Source organism: Hippocampus guttulatus, chromosome 17 (genome assembly GCF_054856545.1).
Source record: "Hippocampus guttulatus isolate MCC_2025c chromosome 17, RoL_Hgut_1.0, whole genome shotgun sequence".
Taxonomy (NCBI): domain Eukaryota; kingdom Metazoa; phylum Chordata; class Actinopteri; order Syngnathiformes; family Syngnathidae; genus Hippocampus; species Hippocampus guttulatus.
In genome coordinates, this window is record NC_141277.1 from 13,401,321 (window position 1) to 13,421,336 (window position 20,016).

A 20,016-nucleotide genomic window follows, 5' to 3' on the forward strand; every position below is an offset into this window, starting at 1 on the left:
GTATGTTTTTTAAGGTTCTCTTGTCAGAGGATTTTTGGCCACAAACTGAGCAGCAAAAATGTTTCTCACCAGCGTGGGTTCTTGTGTGGTTAATTCGGCTTCCCTTAAAAGAGAATCTTTCGCCACAGTATGAACAGGCAAAAGGCTTCTCACCAGTGTGGGTTCTCGTGTGATTTTTTTAAGTGTCCCTTCTGAGAGAGGCTTTGGCCACAATCTGAACAGGCAAAAGGTTTCTCATTAGAGTGTGTTCTGGTGTGTCTTTTAAAGTTTCTCTTGTCAGAAAATTTTTGGCCACAATCTGAACAGGCAAAAGGCTTCTCACCAGTGTGGGTTCTCGTGTGATTTTTTAAATGTGCCTTCTGAGAGAATCTTTGGCCACAATCAGAACAGGTAAAAGGTTTCTCACCAGTGTGTGTTTTGGTGTGTCTTTTTAAGGTTCTCTTGTCAGAGAATTTTTGGCCACAATCCGAACAGGCAAAAGGTTTCTCACCAGTGTGGGTTCTTGTGTGTACTTTTAAGTTTCCCTTATGGGGGAATCTTTTACCACAAACTGAGCATGAATAGGGTTTCTCGCCAGAGTGTGTTCTGGTATGTATTTTTAAGGTTCCCTTCTTAGAGAATCTTTGGCCACAAACTAAGCAGGAAAAAGGTTTCTCACCAGTGTGTGTTTTCGCGTGTATTTTTAAGCTTCCCTTCATTGAGAATCTTTGGCCACAAACTAAGCAGGCAAAAGGTTTCTCACCAGTGTGGATTCTTTTGTGAGCATGTAAATGTTGTTTGCGAGAGAATCTTTGGCCACAAACTAAGCAGAAAAAAGGTTTCTCACCAGTGTGTATTCTTCCGTGCTTTTTTAAGTTTCCCTTATCAGAGAATCCTTGGCCACAAACTAAGCAGGAAAAAGGTTTCTCACCAGTGTGTGTTCTGGTGTGTCTTTTTAAGGTTCCCTTCTCAAAGAATCTTTGGCCACAAACTAAGCAGGCAAAAGGCTTCTCACCAGTGTGGATTCTCACATGTCTTTTCAAAGCACTCTGACAAGTAAACATCTTCCCACACTGACAACATTTCCAGGGTTTGTTGTCAGTGTGACATGTCAGATCACCATTAGACTCTTCATCCTCATCATCATCAACATTTAATGATGTGTTTTCACCATCTTTCATGCAAGGGTAATCTGGCTCCTCCTCTCTTTTAATGTATGGGATCTGCTGTTCTTCCTCTTTGTTCTCCTCTTCCTCTTTAATGTGAAAGGGCTCTGCATCCAGCCGCTCCTCCTCTCTCTTAATGTATGGGACCTGCTGTTCTTCCTCTTTGCTCTCCTCTTCCTCTTTAATGTGAAAGGGCTCTGCATCCAGCCGCTCAGGAAAAGCATCTTTGCTGATATCTGTAAAACACAAGAAGACAAAAACACCCATGGGATTCTAGTTTATAATTACAATGGAGGTTACTCAGAGCTAGATATTTTTCAGATTTCAACTCAAAATGTGAAATGCCCAGCATCACATAGTAGTGGTGGATTTTGCTTTCTTTGATTAATTTTATCCATGGTGGTTTACAACCCCCCCAAAATAAAAACACTTTTCAATGCACTCAAGGAAAAGAAAACTTCAGCATCTCAATAAGAAGGTCGATGAAATATAATTTGCCTGATGAAGCCTGATTAGATGGAAGCGGAAAATTTCATTGATAACTGTTCATCTCGTCATCACACTTGTGATTCTTAATCTGAGACTCCCACGAGAATATTTGGCCACAATCTGAGCAGGAAAAAAGTTTCTCACCATTGTGGGTTCCTGTGTGTCCTCTTAGGTGTGTCTTCTGACGGAATCTTTTGCCACAATCTGAACAGGCAAAAGGTTTCTCACCAGTGTGGGTTTTTGTGTGATTTTTTTAAAGTTTCCCTTCTGAGAGAATTTTTGGCCACATTCTGAACAGGCAAAAGGTTTCTCACCAGTCTGTGTGTTCTGGTGTGTATTTTTAAGGTTCCTTTCCAAGAGAATCTTTGGCCACAAACTAAGCAGGAAAAAGGTTTCTCACCAGTCTGGGTTCTTTTGTGATCATGTAAGTTTTCTTTACAGGAGAATCTTTGGCCACAAACTAAGCTGGCAAAAGGCTTCTCACCAGTGTGGATTCTCACGTCTTTTCAAAGCACTCTGACAAGTAAACATCTTCCCACACTGACAACATTTCCAGGGTTTGTTGTCAGTGTGACATGTCAGATCACCATCAGACTCTTCATCCTCATCATCATCATTTGATGATGTGTTCTCACCATCTTTCGTGCAAGGGTAATTTGGCTCCTCCTCTCTTTTAATGTTTCGGACCTGCTGTTCTTCCTCTTCTTCTTTCATGTGAAAGGGCTCTGCAACCAGCCGCTCAGGACAAGCATCTTTGCTGATATCTGCAAGACACAAGAAGACAAAAACACCCATGGAATTCTGGTTTATAATTACAATGAAGGTTACTCAGAGAGCTAGATTAATTCAGATTACAACTCAAAATGTGACATGACCAGCATCACATATCTGTGATGGATTTTGCTTTCTTTGATGATTTTTATCCATAGCGGTGGTTTATTAATTTTTTTTATCCTTGGGTATTTGTGAAAAAGACTTGCACAGAGCATGACATTGCACATTTTTGAGTGGTGGATAAGTCCAGAGCGCAAATTCTACTGCGCGATTTTTACTTTTCGTGGGGCGTTTCTGAACCGTGAAAAAAAGCGATTACGATACATTGATCCCCTCGCTATTTCGCGCTTCATTTATCGCAGCTTCCGTACATCACATTTGAATTTTTTTTCCCAAAGTATTGTATTCAGAAAAAAATGCCAAACAATTCAGAGGTTTTGTACATGCCTGTACCATTAGGCAACGGGCACTGCCTCAAGGCGCATGATTGGTTTCCGGTGCGATGTCGACCAATGACAGCACGAGTGGATTTATCCTGTGAGCTGATTGGCTGCGTATCTTCGCAGCCCCGCCCAGCATGACGAGACACTTGAGAAGCCTTGTGTGTGTCACGTCATGCTGTTGATTCTCTTCTGTTTGCTTCATGCGCGGGGGGCAGAGAGAAAGAGCGAGAGCGCGAAAAAGAGGGGTGGAGAGAGAGAGCGAGAAAGAGAAAGAGAGAGAGTGCGACCAGTGCGCTTAGACTCTAAGCGCAGGGGTGGGCAAACTACGGCCCGCGGGCCGGATCCGACCCGTTGGTCTTTTTAATCCGGCTCGCCGAAGATTGGTGCACAGTTAAGGTTTGATTGAATTAGATAATAATGACAGGTATTTCAACACCAGGTGGCGCAGTTACTTCAAGTTGCAGAGCACAGGGAGGGAGGGGAAAACGAAGAAAGAGGGAGAGAGTAATGACCATGGAAGGGAAAGTGATATGTATCTGATTAAACGAAGCGGGTAACAAAGTACGAAACATTCAGGAGACGCCTGGAGTCGGAAAGACTCAAAGATCATTTGTGATTTTTGTGAGGGCTGTTTCAGTACTGTGATGGGGACGGAAGCCGGACTGGAATTGTTCATAGAGACTATTGACGGTGAGGTGGGAGTGGAGCTGAGAGGCAACAATTTTCTCAAGAATTTTAGAAATGAAAGGAAGATGGGAAATGGGGCATAGGTTATTGAAATCATTGGGATCTGAACCAGGTTTTTTCAGGATTGGGGTGACAGCTGCAGTTTTGAAGGGGATAGGAACAATTCCAGTAGACAGAGAGGAATGGATAATGGCTGAGATGAAGGGAAGCAGAGAGGGTAAGCAGGATTTGACCAGGACTGTTGGGAGGGGATCTAGCTGACAGGAGGAAGTCTTGGATTTGATGATGAGGTCTGAGATTAATGAGAGATGGGGGAGTTCAAAAGAAGATAACAGTTGGCAAGGGGTAAGATAGTCAGAGGAGGGGAGAGGTACAGAGGAGCCCAGGTGCTGGTGGATTTTGTTGATTTTTTCATTGAAAAATAGGAGAAGAGCGTTGCAGGTGTCAGAAGAGTAAAAGTGAGGTGGTAGGGAGCAGTGTTGTGTCTAAGGACCGGCAACCCGAGGCCAAGGCCAAGGACTTGACTCCGAGGCCAAGGCCAAGGACTTGGAAAAATTTCCGGGGCAAGGCCAAGGCCAAGGACTTGAGAAATTTTCCGAGGCCAAGGCCAAGGACCAAGGACTTGCCTCCGAGGCCAAGGCCAAGGACCAAGGACTGATTTTGAAACTGAGGCCTAGCCGAGGACATGTATAAAACAATGCTATGATACCACTTGGCAGGTCTTCATGATTTGCAACACCCCTCCATCATAACCCTTTGCACTCCCTAACGCTTGAATGAAGTGTTTTTATTCAAAGAGTAGAACAGTCAGGGTACGTGTTATTTATACTGAGAAAAAAAATAAAATCATATGGTATACATTTATGAATTAATGTTTTAGTGCAGTAGTTTCTTAATATGAAGTAAATCAACACTCAACAGGCATGACATGGCACGGAACACAAGTTGAGAAATAACTTTGCATCGAAGTCAATCACTGACTGCAGAAAAAGCGGTAATCTCTCAGTGATAATTTTACAGTTTACCGGCAGCGAGTCCCAGGGACTCGCTGATCAGAAAAGTATGAGTGCCATTATGGATTGAGAGAGTCCCGAATTTCGAATTCTGAAAGGGTCTACTTATTCAATTGCATATGATAACAACACAAACAACAACATATACATACAATGATAAACAAATGCTGCAATAATTTAAATAATTCAGGAGCAGGTCTGAGGATTTCAGAAATTCATGGTAACCGTTTTTCGGTTCCGTCGGATTACCCAATGGGAAACCACGAAAACATATGTTGGGTTCCGTAAACGTTCATCATAGGAACCCATTTTTCTATTTTGACTGATACTGATAATCAAGAATTCCGAAACTCAAAAGTATAATGTTTCAAGGGTCAATGTTTGAAAACTATGCATTAATAATGAACATTACATCAGCAGCTGTGTACTCCAGGTTTATTCCAAAAAATAAATGTATCAAAAACTGGTGTACTCATGTGGCATCATCAGAGTATTTTTTCCAATCTCACACTGCAAAGATTAATTGACTGGTAATCATTAATACAGGTAAGTATTGATGTGGCTCTACATCATGGGTGGGCAAACTACGGCCCGCGGGCCGGATCCGGCCCATTGGTCTTTTTAATCCGGCCCGCCTAAGATTGGTGCACAATTAAGGTTTGATTGCATTCATTTCGTTTGGACTTGTAATGACAGGCATTTCAACACCAGGTGGCGCAGTTACTTCAAGTTGCAGAGCACAGAGAGGGAGGGGAAGACGAAGAAAAAGGGAGGGAGTAATGACCATGGAAGGGAAAGTGATATGTACAGTATCTGATTAAACGAAGCGGGTAACAAAGTACGAAACATTCAGGAGACGCCTGGAGTCGGAAAGACTCAAATCTACGAGACTTTGAAAAACAAGGAAGCGATTCTTACTCAGTCCGATCCTGGCAATTTCCATGCTCAGAGTGTATTGCATGTGGCTCGAGTAAATGAACATTTCCTAGAATGGTTTGATTGTTATCATGTTAAAAACTTTCCGCAAACTGGACCGCTAATAAGAGTCGGAGAGCAGTCAAATGTGTAGAGCGTGAACAACAGGGGGCTCAGTACACATCCTTGAGGAGAACCGGTGCTGAGTGTGATGGTGGAGGAGAATGTTACATTATTACTGGCATACAAAGACATTGTGGTATCTTCTTTATTTTCTATTTCTATTTCTAACTTTTGGCCCGGCCCTCCACAATATTTTCTGCTTCTCATTTGGCCCCCCCAGGAAAATAATTGCCCACCCCTGGCTTAGAGGGAACATTGGTTCTGTTGCATCTCCAGTAAACGTAAATCTAAATGAAAAATACCTTTCATTGTATTGCCTCGAATCGGAAATTTCGTTTGTCTCGAAGCATAAGGCAATTTCCTCGCTGCTGCTGCTTCCTACCGGTATGGAAGAGTACTACATGGTTACTCTTCCAGGCGATCGACCGCTGTTGCTTCCTACCGGTATGGAAGAGTACTACATGGTTACTCTTCCAGGCGATCGACCGCACAGGCATACATCCATCCATCCATTTTCCGAACTGCTTAATCCTCACTAGGGTCGCGGGGGGTGTTGGAGCCTATCCCAGCTGTCTTCGGGCAGTAGGCGGGGGACACCCTGTACCGGTTGCCAGCCAATCGCAGGGCACACAGAGACGAACAACCATGCACACTCACACTCACATCTCGGGACAATTTAGTGTGCTCAATCAGCCTGCCACGCATGTTTTTGGAACGTGGGAGGAAACCGGAGTACCCGGAGAAAACCCACGCAGGCCCGGGGAGAACATGCAAACTCCACACAGGGAGGCCGGAGCTGGAATTGAACATCTGCACTATGAAGTCGACGTGCTCAACACTGGACTACCGGGCCGTCGGCATACATACAGTATTGGATAATTTCCCACGGCACACCTGACAATTGCCACGGCACAGGGTTTGAAAAACACTGAATTAGACATTCATAATAAAGACCCACTGAGGAGAGGACACACTGGATTCTGGTCCGAATCACTCAAAGGGGGAAACGAGGAGAAGCATGAGGTTTCAGTTCTCTGTACGTCACCCCAATGATCTACCCATTCGCCCTCTAATTTACTTCTCAATGGGAATCTAATACAGGGGTGTATCCAACCTAAAGGGCGAGGGCTGTTGAAAACACACTGAACTTATTAGACTATGGGTGTGTATGTGAGTGAAAATTACGTACATGTGTGCAATCATGACAAAAACACCAAGTTGCAGCTGGCGTTGGCAGCTCCATCCACGACCGACCTTGCTCTTGTTTTGTCGAAATACTTATCTCTTTCCAACCACTTTCTTGGAAAGGTGGTTATGTCACTCATCTATGACACAGTGCATTTAGAATTCTTCATTGTAAATGTGAACATATCTTTATTAAAAGCATAATTATGTCTTTATTAAAAGCATAAGTGTTCAGCATTGCAGGCATAATCAATTTATAATTGCAGGCATCAGCGTTCTTCATTGCAAGAATAATCGATTTATTATTAATATGCAAATGTGTGATAACTAAAAACAATCAACCGAACACTGAGCAAAACCTCCTTCATGGGTTTTCACTTATCGCGGCAAGGGCCTGGTCCCCATGAAGATATCCTTTATTTGTCCCACACGGGGGAAATTTACAGTCTCCAGTAGCAAAATTGGGGGGTAGAAAGAAGAAAAACAAAGTGTCTGCATGCACAAAAATAAATGTTTCAAGATAAGTGAAATATAAATATAGATATTGATATGTAAATAGTCAATATAAATATAGATATATAATACATAGATATAGATATATAAAAGCATTAATGCAACTGGTATAAGGTGGCTGTGCAATTTACAATTGTTACTGGTTTTCACATATTGTATTTTTTTTTACGCAGCCCGAAAGCAGTCGCAGGTGTAACAATTAATTAATTACATGTAAATAAAATTAATTAAATTAAAAGTAGTTAAAGTAAAAGTAGTTAAATTAAAAAAGTAATTAATTAACCGCGAGAAGTGGGTTATAACAGTGCCTATATACACACACTTACACAAAGGTGTTTGTTCTGGACAATCCGTGACAAGCACAGAAGTCCAATCACAAAACAAAAGTCCAATCACAAAACCTCCCAATCACGGTTTCCAATTCCAGGTCTCACTGTCATTGCCCACGTGAGCATTGAAGTCCCCCAACAGAACAAGTGAGTCCCCAGCAGGAGTACCTCGATGGGATCACCACCTTATCTTGGTGAGGCACTTTGCGTGTTTCCATGACCTCTAGATCTATGTCGGCAGGAGTCCTGTACTCCTGGCAGGGTCACCGAAGCCGAACAGGTCAAAGGGGAGAGGCCAGACAAAGCATGATCCCAAACCGGCACCTGGGGGCGGGCACAGGCGCAGTCCAACAGACCGGACTACCGGCAGCCCCCTGCAACTCCTGCCAGAAGAAGGTCGTCATGGGTACCCTCATGCCACCGGAAACCACCTGGTAGAAGTGAAGATGGTGCACCCACACCCTCACCTTCTTGCCCCAACCCCACACCCAATCCCCCCCCCCCCCTGCATCCCCCTAATCCCCCTAAGTCCTGTGGCGATGTGGAATGGCGGTGGGCACAGGCCAAGGATGTGGCTGGGAGTGCCTAGCCAAACCATGCACACAGGCGGCAATGGAGTGACAGTTGTTGACACTGCGGTATGGAGCAGCGCATCTCTTCGGCAGCTTCCATTGTGACCGAGCAGCTCCACACTGCTCACCCCTGTGATGGGGAGGGACCTAGAAAAAGTGGTCTAAAAATTGTCTGCTCTCCACACTGCGGACGGTAAACCGCAATCATCGAAGCACCCACCTTGCGGACGAAATGACAATAAACGAAATAGAAAAAATCTACGCATAGCTTCGTGGAACATCCGCACACTGCTGGACCTGGCTGAAACTCCTGACAGGCCCCACCGGAGGACAGCACTTGTGGCCACAGAGCTCGCGAGGTATAACATCGATATCGCAGCTCTCAGCGAGACCAGACTACATGGAGAGGACTCCCTGACAGAAGTTGGTGCAGGGTACCTTCTTCTGGAAACGGGTCCCTGAAGGCACTCGTCGAAACCATGGAGTTGGCTTTGCTGTGAAGTCCCAACTGCTGAAGCGCATCCCAGAATCCCCTACCGGCATCAATGAAAGGCTGATGACATGGTGCATTCCCCTGGCAAAGGGACGCTTTGCCACTCTCATCAGTGCTTACGCACCAACTCTGAATGCCGAGCACAATATTAAGGAGGATTTCTACAGAGCTCTGGACACCATCCTGCAGAAAACACCAGCGATGGAAAAGCTCATAGTCATGGGAGATTTCAGTGCTAGGGTGGGCACGGAACACCTGGTATGGAGTAAAGTTATTGGCCAGCCTGGAGTGGGAAAAATGAACAACAACGACCTTCGGCTCCTCTCCCTCTGTGCAGAACATCAGTTGGTCATCACTAACACCATTTTCCAAATGAAGAACAGGTTTAAGACCACCTGGCAGCAACCCCGCTCCAAACACTGGCATCTCCTGGACTATGTGATTGTCCGTCAAAAGCACATATGTGATGTCCTCATCACCAGTGTCATGCGCGGAGCTGAGTGTTGGACTGTCCATGGTCAGATCCAAACTGCTCATGAGCATTCGACCCCATCATCCAATGACAGCTCCCAACAAAAGGCTCAACTGTGCAGCATTGAACAACCCCACCACCAAAGCCAACCGTCGGCGACTCCTTGCTGAAACCCTTGACAAGATCCTGGAGGAATCAGGTGACTGGCCAGCTCTGCACCAGGCTATCCAGAGTACAGCAGAGTACCTAGCAGGTGCTAGGCCAGTCAAGAAGACGCCACCAGGATTGGTTTAACCGAGATAATTACACTTCTGAAAGCAAAGGATGAGGCCCATAAAGCTCTTCTGTCCTGCCCTACATCTCTCACCCGTAAAGCCACCTTTTCTGCAGTTAGAACAGTGACCCAGCGAGCACTCCGTATCATGAAGGACCCCTGATGGGTGCAGAAGGCAAATGAGATCCAAAACCTGGCAGACTGTGACAACACCCAGGGCTTCTACAATGCCATCAAAGCACTGTATGGTCCCAAGAAGCGGGCAATTGCTCCAGTCCGATCGACTCTGCACTCCTCAAGGACCACCATGAGATCCTTGCCCGTTTGGCAAACCACTTTGAAAATCTTCTCAACCACACCAACCCTGTCAACCCGCACATTCTGGACAATCTTCCAGACCTGCCAACAATCATGAGCCTCGACACCCCACCATCTTATGCTGAAACCCAGCAAGCCATTGTGGGCCTCAAGAAAAACAAGGAAACTGTCCAAAATTGAGCCTACCCTGTACAGTGAGTTATGCAATGCTCATTTCAGGTTGGACTTGACTTTTACACGAAAAAAAAAAATTTGACAAGCATGCATCACAAACATTGTGAGTGAGGCATGGGCCATCCATCCATTTTCTTATCCGCTTTTCCTCAGAAGGGTCTTCTTTGGATTGTTTGTTTATTGAACATAGAAACGGACAACAGAAATTTGTCAGCAAGTCAAGAGAAGTTAAAAAAATAATGAATTTTTTTTTTTTTACAAATAGTGTATTCAACACAATTTACATGTTCAGAGGAAGTAAGAAGTTAAAAAAATAAACTAAGCGAGACCCAGGTTTTTGTGAGTTTTAACTTGATTTTTATGAAAATTGTCATCGATTGTTCATTTTGCATTTCTTCATCTGAAAAGAAAGTCAATTTACTCTCATACTCAAAATCAATATTCCCTTACATTAGAGCACAGATGTCAATGTCAAGGCCCAGGGGCCAGATCTGGCCCGCCAAATCATTTTATGTGGCCCGCGAAAGCAAATCAAGCATGTCAAATGACATGATGCTTGCTAAAGTCTGAACCAAAATTTCAAATTGTCAAATGTAATCCACAATAACAGTCATGATTCTTGACTTCTCATTTTAAAACTAGTTATTCACTTGAAAAATACACTATATTGTATAGCTCTCACTGAAATACATTTCCAAATATTTTGCTTCCATGGCTGTCTCAGTCAAAAAGGTTCCCAACCGCTGCTCTAAATTGTCCCAAGGTGTGACGGTGAGCGCGAATGTTTGTTCATCTATGTGTGCCCTGTGATTGGCTGGCAACGAGTTCAGGGTGTCCCCCGTCTACTGCCCGAAGACAGCTGGGAACGGCTCCAGCACCCCCCACCACCCGCGACCCTTGGGAGGATGAAGCGGATTGGAAAATGGATGGATGAATTTGACAAGAAACTTGTACTTGAACTTGATATGTACATATACATATACATATACATATACACACGCACACGCACGCGCGCACACACACACACACACACACACACACACACACACACACACACACACACACACTGCGTAAAAGAAAGAGTACGAAACAAGTGAGACGAACAGCGTGACCCAACCTAATCTGTGAAGAACAATTCTTGGCTGCATCCTGCAAATGGCGTCCAGCAATTGACGGTGTCCCTTGTGGTCCTCTTTTTCTTTACAAAGTTCCTCCTCGTATTCTGATGTCCTTCTTGTGCACATGGTGCGAACATTGCAACAACTCTTTAAGCTTACCATCTCCGTGCAGCGATGTGTTGAGCACGAGGGCCTCGTTGTTCGCGACTAGCAAGCTAACCGAAGCTAAACGAGGCCGAGAAACACCAATGTCCACCGAGACGACTTTAACCGGACGAAGCTTCAACGAAAGATGTTTTAGTCCAGCGAGATGATTGCGGACGCCCCGGGTGGAGGTTTGAACACGTTGAAGACAAATTCAGGAGAATTTCGCCAAGGGTTGTCTAGCCCTCAACCCGCCCCAGTTCCGTACTGCTGTCAAGCCACCAATTGTTAATACACTGCATGACGGACATCGACACCGATATCGAGCACCGTTGACCACCTTCAAAATAAAAGCTTACAAACCGCCAGCGGTTTGGATTTAAAATAATGTTGGAAAATAATTTCTTGGCGGTAAGGCAACGACGAGTTCACCCAGTCAGAATGAAAACCACCAAGAAGACCAGGTCTAAGGCAGGGGTAGATTCGTAGATCCAGTTCCTCAAGAGCAGGGGTGGGCAATTATTTTCCCGGGGGGGCCAAATGAGAAGCAGAAAATATTGCGGAGGGCCGGGCCAAAAGTTAGAAATAGAAATAGAAAATAAAGAAGATACCACAATGTCTTTGTATGCCAGTAATAATGTAACATTCTCCTCCACCATCACACTCAGCACCGGTTCTCCTCAAGGAAGTTTACTGAGCCCCCTGTTGTTCACGCTATACACATTTGACTGCTCTCCGACTCTTATTAGCGGTCCAGTTTGCGGAAAGTTTTTAACATGATAACAATAAAACCATTCTAGGAAATGTTCATTTACTCGAGCCACAAGCAATTCACTCTGAGCATGGAAATTGCCAGAATCGGACTGAGTAAGAATCGCTTCCGTGTTTTTCAAAGTCTCGTAGATTTGAGTCTTTCCGACTCCAGGCGTCTCCTGAATGTTTCGTACTTTGTTAACCGCTTCGTTTAATCAGATAGATATCACTTTCCCTTCCATGGTCATTACTCTCTCCCTCTTTCTTCGTCTTCCCCTCCCTCCCTGTGCTCTGCAACTTGAAGTAACTGTGCCACCGAAGATTGGTGCACAACATTAATGGCACTGTCATTACAAGTCCAAACGAAATGAATGCAATCAAACTTTAATTGTGCACCAATCTTCGGCGGGCCGGATTAAAAAGACCAACGGGCCGGATCCGGCCCGCGGGCCGCAGTTTGCCCACGGCTACTCAAGAGCCACATCCTGCCTGTTTTAGGTGCCTCCCTACTCCAACACACCTGATTCAATTGTTTAGGCCTCCCCTCGACAGAGCTTGCTGATGAGCTCATCACTCGAATCACATTCCAAAAACATGCATGGCAGGCTGATTGAACATTCTAAAATTGTCCCTCGCTGCATGTGTGAGCACGGATGGTTGTTCGTCTCTGTCTGCCGTGAGATTGCCTGTCACCCAGTTCAGGGTCTACACCACCTACTGCCCAAAAATGGCTGGCATAGGCTCCAGCACCCCCCATGACTCTTGTGAGGATAAGCGGATCGGAAAATGGCAGGATGGGTGTAGCAAGCCTCAAGTAGTTATTTTGTGTGTTTTGAGTTAATTCGGTGCTCTTAATTAGTCGAATGAATGTTTGACATGTTTTGTTCTAATTTTTTTCAGTTCCTTGTGGTAATGGCTCATTTACGCTGTACCATCTTTCACTCATCCCCATTTTGCTGTCATCATAATGAGAATAAACTGCTGTCACCACAACCTTGGTCAGCTCCTGTAATTTTATTTCTGTGAAGACATCACTGATGTCACACATCCATAGGCCGTTGGACAGTATTTGTAAATTAGTGATCACCTATTGTGAGCAAAAAACAAGGAAAGTGTTGTTTTTTTTTGTTTTATTTTGGTTGTGGAGCATTTGTGACCCAAGTTTATTTTGTCGCTCAAGCGGGAATGCTGAGAATATTTGTTATTATTACTAGTAGTCGTCGTGGTAGAGGTATGATTATTATTTAAACCAGAATTCAACAGCAATTTCTGATTTTCATTCATTTTTTGGACTACTTTTCTTGTTTTTGTTTGTTTGTTTGTTTCATTATTCTTTATTTTTGTAAGAGAATTTTCGACAGCTGTAGCTCGTGTGTGGAATTCAGGATAGAAATGGATCATAACAGAACAGGTCACGACATCGTCTTCAGGTGGTTGGTTGCGGAACTACTTTCCACACAATTTTCAAAACGGACCTTCCGCGAAAAGCTGGATATTGTGCGAAGATGTCACCCAACTCCTGCGCTAGCTAGCCTGTCCCAGCAAGGAAAAGGGTTTGTCCGTCATTTTCAGACAAGCAATTATGAACGGTACCCGTGGCTCACAGCCTCTGAGAAATGTTGCAAATTGTACTGCTGGGAATGCCTATTGCTTGCAACGGACCGATTTGGTGTTTGGAGCCACAGTGGATTTACCCAGTTACGTTGTTTTACCAAGGCAGCAAGGAAACATCAGATCACGGCTGGGCACTTACAAACTACCGTGCATTTAAAAAACGTTTATATGAAACTTCAACATTGCGCAATTTATTGGACAGATTTGTTTAAGATTAAGATTAAGATTAAGATATCCTTTATTTGTCCCGCAATGGGGAAATTTACAGTCAGAGTTCAGAAAGGAAAACACTGGGTAGGGAGAGGGGGGAAAAAAAACACGCTCGAACTATCCTCTTCTGAGGATAATTTAAGTCCAGGATAAAAAAAAAAGACCCAAGCACATAAATAAGCATATGACAGTTACAACAAGTCACAAGACATAACATGTAATGAGAGGGTGGATGGATGGGAAGGGGGAGGGGGTAGGGGGGGGGGGGCGACCGCGACGCAGCTTAACTGACCAGCTGCACGGTCACCGAGCGCTCTGCAGATAATACTACGTCACGGGGGAAAAGAATCGGAGCGATGAAGACGGTGATAATAAGGATGTGTATGCGCGTGTGGTTGTCCAGTTGTGTATGTGTATGCGTGTACAGGTCATAGCTGCTTCGTCGAGGGCTGCTCATCATGAAGACATGCGGCTTACATGCGAAGACGGCTTATCAGTCCATGGCCGAGAAGGAGGGGGGTGATGGTGGGGGCCCTAGATTCCATGCGTACTTCCATCCAGGGGAAAGGGCCAGATAGCGTTGTTTGTTTTGGAGGGACGGCCGCCAACAATTTCAGACAGCCTTGAGTCCGTGGCCTGTATCTCTTCACTGACGTCGATCAGCCAAATCCGCAGTCTCTTTCCGCAGCGCGGATTCCAACTTCTCCATGTTGTTGTCGATCGTACGGAGTCGCTCCAAAACCGCATCAATATTACGGTTGAGCTCAGTCGCCACTTGAGTCTGAGTGTTGGACACTCGCGCCAAACCATCCAGAATGACCGGCAGCTTCTTCCCTTCCAATAAAGCCGCTCCCGTCGGTTGAATTTTGCGATAGAACAGAAAGCTGCCAACACCAAACAGCAGCATACCTGTTGTCAAAAGGCCGATAATGTAGATGTCTTCCACATCCTCAACGGACAGTATTGACGGGCACGCCATTCTCCACTTTCTCCATGGATCAAGGGCGTATCCGGCAGCAAATGTCCCCGGGGGGCAAGCAGGCTCCTCACTGCCTGCTCTCTTCGTCACTCTCTTAAGATCACACAGCGTAATTTGGGTGGCATTTTATTTAGTATTTTTAAATCATCTTTTTATTTTTGACAATATCTATGAATTTAGTTACCTGCTCTTAATTGTGAATGCATACTTGATGGTTTTAAATGCTCCTGAAATTGAGTGCTGCTTGACGAGCCTATACTGTATTGTTGTCATGTATGTGACGTCACTGAAGGCCTAAGGTTGAAATGCACGGCCCGCCACTGTATTGCTGATTTTTAGAGGGTCGAAAGAAATACAGGATGGGATTCTTTCAAAAGGTTGCAATGACCAACTCGAACCAGCAGAGGGCAGGTATTGCCGATTGCCGTGCTCGGCCAAAGAGGGCTGTGGTATTTCAGAACCGTGAAGAGGCATCTGTTTGGGGACTATCCCCCCGGTCTAGTTAAAATGGTTTAACCCAAGAGGCAAGGTGCGGCTTGCCATCGTTACTGTCAGTTGCTATTCATGCTATTAAAACATCAGTCAAACGCCATCATGACTCGTGTCATTAATAAACCAAACATGGTGTCAGAAGTGATCCTACCCACTGCTGTTTTTAATTAGTGCCGTCGCAGCTGTGATTTTATTGTGTGCGGAACACGCAGTTGGGAGTCCAGTATCGCGACCGTGATAACAACGAGACTGACGACATGGCGGCTAACGTTAGCATCCCAGCCCCGGAGGAGATGAAGCTGACTGGAGATGTTGCTAACAACTGGGATAACTTTCGTGCTGAATTTGAAGACTATTCTTTGGCATCCGGGTTGGAAGATAAAGACAAAAGAGTGCAGGCTGCTGCTCTGAGAAGACTTATGGGAGGCGATTGCCGCCATGTGTACAAACACAACCTGAACCTGTCTGCGGCACAACAGGACGTGAAAGAGATATTGGACGCGTTGGAGAATTATTTTAAACCAAAACGGAATGTAATATTCGAGAGATACGTGTTTGGAAACTGCAAGCAAGACGACGGTGAGCCAATTGATTCAATTGTTACAAGACTGCTCGAGAAGGCCACTTCATGTGAATACGGAGAGCTAAAAGAAGAGCTGCTACGCGGCCGGCTGGTCCTTGGAATCACTGATGAAAATGTGAGAAGACGCCTACTTAGGGAGAAAGACCTGACACTAAGATCAGCCATTGATATGTGCAGAGAGGCTGAAATGACAGGTATGAAATTGAAACTCATGACGCCAGAGTACATTTCAGAGAGTATTCACGTATCAGACAAGCAACAGCAACGGGGCACGCATGGCATGTATAAACCCAAAGATGGAGAGAGAGAAGAAGGGACATTCATGTCGAGTGCAAATATTGTGGTGGCTCACACAAACGGGGAGCGGATGCGTGCCCAGCATTTGAAAAACATGTCGCAAATGTGGGACTTTGAATCACTTCGCAAAAGTGTGCATGAGAAAAGTTCCATCCAACCAGAGAGTTAATGTCACGGAAGACGCACAGTTTGATGAAGACCAGGATGATATCTATGCTGCGGAGAGCATTGGTGCGTACATGGTCATGGAAAAAAAATGGTTCGCTACCCTCTCATTAAACAGAGCACCCCTGAGATGTCAGTCGGATTCGGGGGCTACGTGCAATGTAATGAGCATCAGAGACAAGAGGAAGCTTGTGCCCAACGTTCCTCTACTCTCAAGCAAGACCAAGCTAGTTTTGTATTCAGGAGAAACGCTCAACTCAATTGGGGTTTTTAGAACAGAATGTGTTGTACACGGCAAAAGACATGCCCTAGACTTTGAGGTTGTGAGGTGCAAACAGCGCCCCCTAATGTCAGGCTCAACAAGTGTGGAGTTGGGGCTAATGCATTTCACCATCCCAGAAGAACTGAATCTGATAGGGCAGAGCAGCACTGGGCCACTTACCAAGCAGCAACTGGTTGAGTCTTTCTCAGATGTGTTCACGGACCCAATCCAGGCGCTCCCGGGAGAGGTACGCTTTGAGCTTGACAGTTCTGTGACCCCGGTACAAACTTCACCACGAAAAGTCCCAGTGGCCCTCAGATCAGCGGTGAAAGCCCGACTGGATAAACATGAACTTGATGGTCACATTACCCCTGTGTCTGAGCCAACAGAGTGGATCAGCAATATGGTAATCGTTAAGCAGCCAGAGAAAATGAGGATCTGCATAGACCCAAAGTACCTCAACAAAGCATTAAAACGCTCGCACTACCAAATGCCCACACTTGACGACGTGCTGTACAAACTCCCGAAAGCTTGTGTCTTTACGCTCGTGGACGCACGGGATGCTTTTCTTCAGTGTAAACTGGACAGAGAGAGCAGCTTCATGACGACGTTCTGGACTCTGTGGGGGAGATACCGATGGCTAAAACTTCCGTTTGGCGTGTCGGTCGCTCCGCAGGTCTATCAACGCAAACAAGATGAGCTATTGTCAGGGCTTACTGGAATTGAACCAATAGCTGACATTATATTGATTGTCGGATGCGGGGACACAGATGCGGAAGCGATCAAGGACCACGACGGAAAGCTAATCGCGCTAATGGAAAGATGCAGGGAAATCAAACTGAGACTCAGCCTAAAGAAACTACAGTTTAAGGTCAGGGAGGTCAAGTTTCATGGGCATGTTTTGTCATCCGACGGTCTCTAGCCAGACCCAGAGAAGATCAAGGCAGTTCAGGAGATGCCCCACCTAAATGGATGTGAAGTCGGTGCAAAGATTTATTGGTTTTGTTACATACCTTGCCAAGTTTCTTCCACGCCTGTCAGAAATATGTGAAACCCTACGAAGGCTTCTAGACAAAGATGTCATGTTTCACTGGCTGCCGAAGCATGATGCAGCTGTTCAGGAAATCAAAAGGCTTGTGACGTCAGCACCACTGTTGAAATACTATGATGTGACAAAGCCTTTCACCGTACAAAGTGATGCCAGCCAGAAGGGTCTGGAGTGATGCCTTCTCCAGAATGGCCAACCATTAACACAGACTGAACAAAACTACGCTCAAATTGAAAAGGAGTGTTTGAGCATCGTGTTTGCATGTCAACGATTCCACCATTACCTCTACGGCAGAGAAGAAATATCAGCAGAGACAGATCACAAGCCGCTCATCGCCATCTTCAAAAAGCCTCTCCTGTGTGCTCCAAAGCGTCTCCAGAGCATGCTTCTCACATTGCAAAACTACAACCTCAAGGTAACATACAAACCGGGCACCGACATGCATATCAGCGATACACTTAGTAGAGCCACAGTTCCAGTCAACACGGGCAATGAGGCTATATTATTGGCAGTCTGTGTGCATGCTACAGAGGGCGCAAGACAAAGCTGAAGACATTAATCAAGTGGACTACCTGAACGTCACTAATCAGCGTTTGACACAAATCAGAGACCACACAGCGAGTGACACCTGTCTTCAAATGTTGAAGGATTTGGTCATAGACGGGTGGCCTGAACACAAGGAGCAGACACCTTTAGCCATCAGAGAGTATTGGTCGCTCAGAGATGAAATCAGTGCACAGAATGGAATACTTTACAAAAGTCAAAGAGTCATAATTCCAAGGTCACTATGGACAGAAATGCTAAACCGCATACACAACAGTCACATAGGTGGAGAGGCATGCTACAGACAGGCAAAAGACACGCTGTACTGGCCCAATATGCGGGGGAAAATTAAAGACTTTGTTGGCCAGTGCTCGGTGTGCAATGAGTATGCACACAAACAACAACAAGAGACGATGATGTCGCATGCACTTCCCGTTCGGCCGTGGCAAATTTTAAGCATGGGCTTATACAGACAAGCAGGGCGAGACTTTCTGATAATAGTGGATCATTACCTCGATTTTTGGGAGATTTAGCAGCTTCCTGACCTCTCAGCGGAAACCACAGTTCTATCATTACTTCGATTTTTGGGAGATTGAGCAGCTTCCTGACCTCTCAGCGGAAATGACGTTCTACACAGTTCTAAAGTGTAAATCACAATTTCCTCGCTATGGCCAGCCTGACCGGGTGATCACTGACTCTGGGCCACAGTTTGAGAATGACACATTTAGAAGATTTGCAAAAGAACGGGGGTTTGAACACGTTATGTCCTCACCGAGACACCCCAAATCAAATGGCAAGGCTGAATCGGCTGTGAAAATAGCCAAGAATCTATGTAAAAAAGCTGCTGGTGCTGGCTCTGATCCCTGGTTGGCTGTATTGCAGTGGAGGAATACCCCTTCGGACAACATGGACTACAGTCCGGCCCAAAGACTGATGGCCCGTCGGCTGAAAACGCCACTTCCTGTTTCGGAGAGTCTGTTGGAGCCATGCATAGTGACAGTGAAACTGATGGTCTTGTTGAAAGATTTAATTGAAAGTTAAAACAAATGTTGAGGAAGTTCATTCATGACACTGGTAAAGACTGGGACAAATGGCTGCCTTTTCTGTTATTCGCTTATCGAGAAGTGCCCCAGGCGTCAACTGGGGTTTCACCTTTTGAGTTGCTTTATGGTAGACAGGTCCGTGGACCCCTGAACATGCTGGAGGAGAACTGGGTGGCTGGAGAGGCGACCTCACACAGTGTCATCTCCTATATTCTTCAAATGAGGGACAAGGTGGAGAATTTCAGAGACATGGCAAAGACACATTTGGAGGACAGTCAGAAAAAACAAAAGGTATGGTACGATAAACATGCCAGAGAGAGAGATTTTCACCCTGGACAGAAGGTGTTAATACAGGGTGACCCCCAAAAAACGGGCCCCAACTCTAATTAGGCCCCGTTTCTTAGTGTTTTGTCCGAATGAAATGAAACTTTGGCCATAACTAGTTTATTATATTCAAAATATCACATCAAAACACTAGGGTCTTTGGCTTTTTTTCCTCCATTCTACAGCATATGTTCTAGATGGCCTCCATTTAGCTCCATGCATTTCTTGAGGCACAGCACGAAGTTGTCCATGACGTTCTGACAGACTGAATTGGTAATGGCTCTCATCTCCTCCCTGATGGCTTTCTTGAGTTCCGTGATGGTTCTGGGTTTCCCTGCGTAGACTCTGTCCTTAAGATAGCCCCAAAGAAAAAATCTGGGGGACTTAGGTCCGGGCTATGGGGTGCCCACTCAAAATCAGTCTTGAGACTGATCACTCGGCCTCCGAAGTTCTCTTTCAGCCAATCTCGGGACAGGTTTGAGGTGTGGGAACTTGGTCCGTCTTGCTGGAACCAGAACTTGC

The 20,016-nt window shown here is 45.4% G+C and overlaps 1 protein-coding gene across 1 annotated transcript; it reads right to left on the reverse strand.

Annotated features, from left to right (window-relative positions):
* Window positions 1-11,444, reverse strand: LOC147192183 (uncharacterized). The gene is made up of 3 exons (XM_086135188.1): window positions 11,037-11,444; window positions 2,270-2,398; window positions 1-1,381 (listed from the first exon to the last, which is right to left on the reverse strand). The coding sequence occupies exons 1-3, from the start codon at window positions 11,197-11,199 to the stop codon at window positions 150-152; spliced, it is 1,524 nt and encodes a 507-aa protein (XP_085991314.1). The 5' UTR covers window positions 11,200-11,444; the 3' UTR covers window positions 1-149.
* Window positions 11,445-20,016: the final 8,572 nt, after the last annotated feature.